The sequence below is a fragment of the Arachis duranensis genome, chromosome 8, assembly GCF_000817695.3.
Source record: "Arachis duranensis cultivar V14167 chromosome 8, aradu.V14167.gnm2.J7QH, whole genome shotgun sequence".
Lineage (NCBI taxonomy): Eukaryota > Viridiplantae > Streptophyta > Magnoliopsida > Fabales > Fabaceae > Arachis > Arachis duranensis.
This window is the reverse complement of record NC_029779.3, coordinates 48,914,404-48,918,411: the sequence shown is the minus strand read 5'-3', so window position 1 is coordinate 48,918,411 and position 4,008 is coordinate 48,914,404. Positions and strand designations below refer to the sequence as shown.

At 25.4% G+C, this 4,008-nt stretch overlaps 1 protein-coding gene across 1 annotated transcript in view; it reads left to right on the top strand.

The window, feature by feature from the left end:
* The window catches only part of LOC107463469 (heavy metal-associated isoprenylated plant protein 7), a gene marked incomplete in the record, with an annotated part of 1,802 nt that extends 693 nt beyond the window's left edge, over positions 1-1,109 (top strand). The window contains 2 exon segments of the mRNA XM_016082264.3: positions 166-247; positions 421-1,109. Of these exon segments, the coding sequence (XP_015937750.1) occupies positions 166-247; positions 421-1,004 (666 nt within the window).
* Positions 1,110-4,008: the final 2,899 nt, after the last annotated feature.

Genomic DNA, 4,008 nt, shown 5'->3' with positions numbered 1-4,008 from the left:
CTTCTGTCTCCAATTCCAAAACAGTCTTCATCAGGGGATGAGAAAAAATCACCAATAGAAGAAGAGAAGACTAAGCAAAAGAAACAAGAGGTTCATTAATTATTAATTTTAAATCTCTCTCCTTTTGTTTGCATTAATTTTAATTTTTTGTTCACATATGCACAGATTATAACTGTTGTTCTGAAAGTTCACATGCACTGCCAAGCTTGTTCACAAGAAATCAAGCGACGAATACTCAAAATGAAGGGTATGTATGTCCTATGTCAGTTACCTTTCTTTTAATTTTTTTTCCTTGAATTATTATTTTCTTGAATCATGCAAATACTTAATCTGTTTTATTCTGTAAATTTAATTATTTAAATGAGTAATACTATAAGCGAGTGTTTTTCATTATTGATTAATTTATTATTGATAATGAAGGAGTGGAATCAGCTGAAGCAAATCTAAAGAATTCATTAGTTAGTGTAAAAGGCGCCATTAACGCTTCGAAGCTTGTTGACTACGTGTACAAGAGAACAGCAAGACATGCAGTAATAATAAAGGTAGAACCACAGGAAACATCAAAGATTCAAGAAGAGAAACCAACAAATTCAGAAGAAGAAAGAGCAAAATTAAAGGAAGAAGAAAAGTCACAACAAGAACAAGTTGATAGCACTGAAAATAACAAGAAAGAAGAAGAAAAGAAGAATAAAAAAGAAGAGAAAGTAGCTGAAGAAGAAATAAAACAAGAAGAGAAAGAAAAAGAGGATAATAATAATAATAATAATAATAATAATAATAATAATAATAATAGTAGCAAAGAAAAAGAGATTAGTTTGACTAAAAATGAATATTACTATTACCCACCAAGACATGGAATGGAGTTGTATGCATATGCCTACAATTATAATCTTCCACCACCTCCACCTATTTCTCTTCTTAATAATGCACACCCTCTTTATTATCAAAACTATCCTCCTCAGATGTTTAGTGATGAAAATCCAGATACATGTAATGTTATGTAAAAAGTGAATGAATTAAGGGGTATTATGGAATTTTTACCGAAAATTCTAACATTTAAGATAGTTGTATCTTTTCTTCTTTATTTGTTCAGTTATTATTGTAATATTAGCTGATATGATATGATGTATTAAATGTTTGAAAGTATAATCTACATAAGTAGGTTGTGAAATTTTTTTGAATCATTTGTATGTTCTATATATATTTGTAGGATAATTATTAACTAATTTTTCTCAGGTTCACTTAGTTTTGTGTCAATGGTGTCAGCAATGAAGCAAGTAGAGGATGTACTATGCATTTATGAGTAACAACTAACTATATTATTGTTTCAAGAAAAAATTGATTACTAAACAGAGAATTTGATATGCACATGATTTTTTTGGTGACTTGATATGCACATGATTGTTGATTGATATATGTTATTTCAGTAACCACTTAAAAAATACCAAAACTAGTAATAAAAGAGTAGGGTTGGGAGAAAGTACTTGAAACTGAATTTTAACTACTATGATATTATTGGATATTACATGTACTACAATTAGAAAATTAACTTTTATGAAAAATGCTTTGGTTATTGGTCACAGTTATTAATGTAAAATTTTTATTTAAGCAATATATATTAATTGTAAAAATATTTAAAATAAATATAGTTTATAGATAAATATCTTTTATACTGAATTATACTCAATTTTAATTTATAAATAACTTAAAAAAATTATATGTTTATATTATTTTTCATCACAGGTATAATATTAAGATGTCGTAATACGATGAAAGTGAAAATTTATGCATGGAGTAAATTCAGTAGAACTGACTTGTTCTTAAACTTCAGTAGAAAATAATATTATGAAACCAAAATACAACATAAATTGCATTCCAGTATATTCTTTTGGTTATTAACTATATATATTTTGATATATGATAGTGAAAATGAATAAGATTTAGAAAGAGAGAAAGAAAAATAATAATAATAATAATAATAATTGTGATAACCAAAGTTTGAATCTCTGAGTAGTGTAGTGCATGATGATGTATATGATTTTTGTAACATCCTTAAGCTAGCATTAGTAGGTAGTTGATTGACTGTAATGATGATAACAATGCTATTGATTAAATTAGTTTTGATTAAGCTTCTTGAGATTTGTGAGTTTTAATTTGGAATAGACAAATTTTATGACAAAACTGTGTGGTATGCACTAAAAGCTATATTGATCTTATGATACTTGTTATTTCACATTTAAAACGTTATAACTGATCTTGCTTTTTTATTCTTGGTCATTAATGTAAATTGACTAAAATTATATATATGATAAAAAAGATAATAATAAAAATAAATAAATTATTGATAAAATTCTACTATAAAATTATAAGTTATTAAAAAATACTAAATAACCTAAAAGAGTATTCTTTAAAGAATTATAGTTAACATATTTAATATTACAATTTTATATTTACTTAAAATCTTCTTTCACTTGTGGTAGTGTGTCCTAATAATAATTGTAAACAAAAAAAGTAAATCATAAGAGGTTTGAAATTTTTGATAGGACCAGACAAAAAATAATAGAGATAATTTTATTTAAAAAATACTAATTATTAAAAAATTTAAATTTTTAAAAAATACAAACACCCCTTCACAAAATTTTACCAAACTAAATTTATATATATATTTTGGTCATCCTTAATTACTTTTTCTTTTCTTGTTATATACCATATAATATTCAATCCTTATTGTTTTCATCTAAACTATTGAAATTGACACTTACCTCGTGGAAAGTACATCCATTATCACAATTGGCACTTTTAGGCACTGATAATAAGTTGGTTTTGTTGACTACCTAAACCCAGCGCCACAAATTGGAGAAATTTGAACCAATTAGATGATACTCAAAATTAGTGAACCTTTCATTTGTCCAATCAAAGTTAGAACATAAATCGATATAAATTGGCTGGATGAACGGTTCATAAACTTCTATATATGTACTAAAAAAAATTCATAATATCTAATTGATGATCAACAATATTTTCTAATTTTCCTAAAATATATAACATAAAAATTAAATTTATTATAAAAATTTTATTAGGTCAATAAATACTAATATATTCATTAATTTATCATTTTGTTCTTCAATATATTTAATGATAATAAACATCGTAAAATTATTTAAGACGATAAACATTTTATTTTTTAATAAATATTTTAGAACTAAAATCTTAAAAATAACACACACACCAATTTTTTTTTCAATCTTTTTTTATATATTAAATGCATTCTAACGTGTAAATTTTGCATTTGAAAACTCCTAACAAGTACTCACTAAGAACATTAGCAAAACCCTACAACTTATGGATAGTACCAAATGACAGGCTTAATTAGCTTAGGATTTAGATTTGGATCTAAAATCATTGATCATAAGAGTAAAGAATTTATTATGTTATTAAACTGAGTTATACATTATTTTTGAAAAAAAATTACCTATTATCATTAGACAGAGCAAGGGAGTGTCACTTTTATGTTTTAACACTTTTTATATATCCAAACAAATTAAAGGACAATAAAATACATCAATTTGATTCTATTTAACACACCCCACAAATTAAAAATACTTGAGAGAATCATTAATTATTCAATTTTTGTTTGTATATATGCTGATATGATGAACTTGCATGTTTTGTATACTGGTTAAAAATGTGCTGTTTGCAATAAAGAGAAAATGGAGACACATAAATGACATTTCTGCATTGAGGAAGATGGTGGGGCCACTCTTATCAACTAGCTAGTAACTACCATGCATGCATTGTTACAAATTAATGCTCTTGCGGATTGAGTTATAAATGAACATTACTATTACTTTACTATATGTGGACAATTTAATTAATAAGTAATAATGGTAGCTCATACTACTAAAGTACTAATTGTTTTGTGGACCTTTTTTCATATGTTGTTTGGTTGGAAAATAATAATTTTGCAAAGCCATGCATATATATTGGTACCACATACAAGCTCATCAA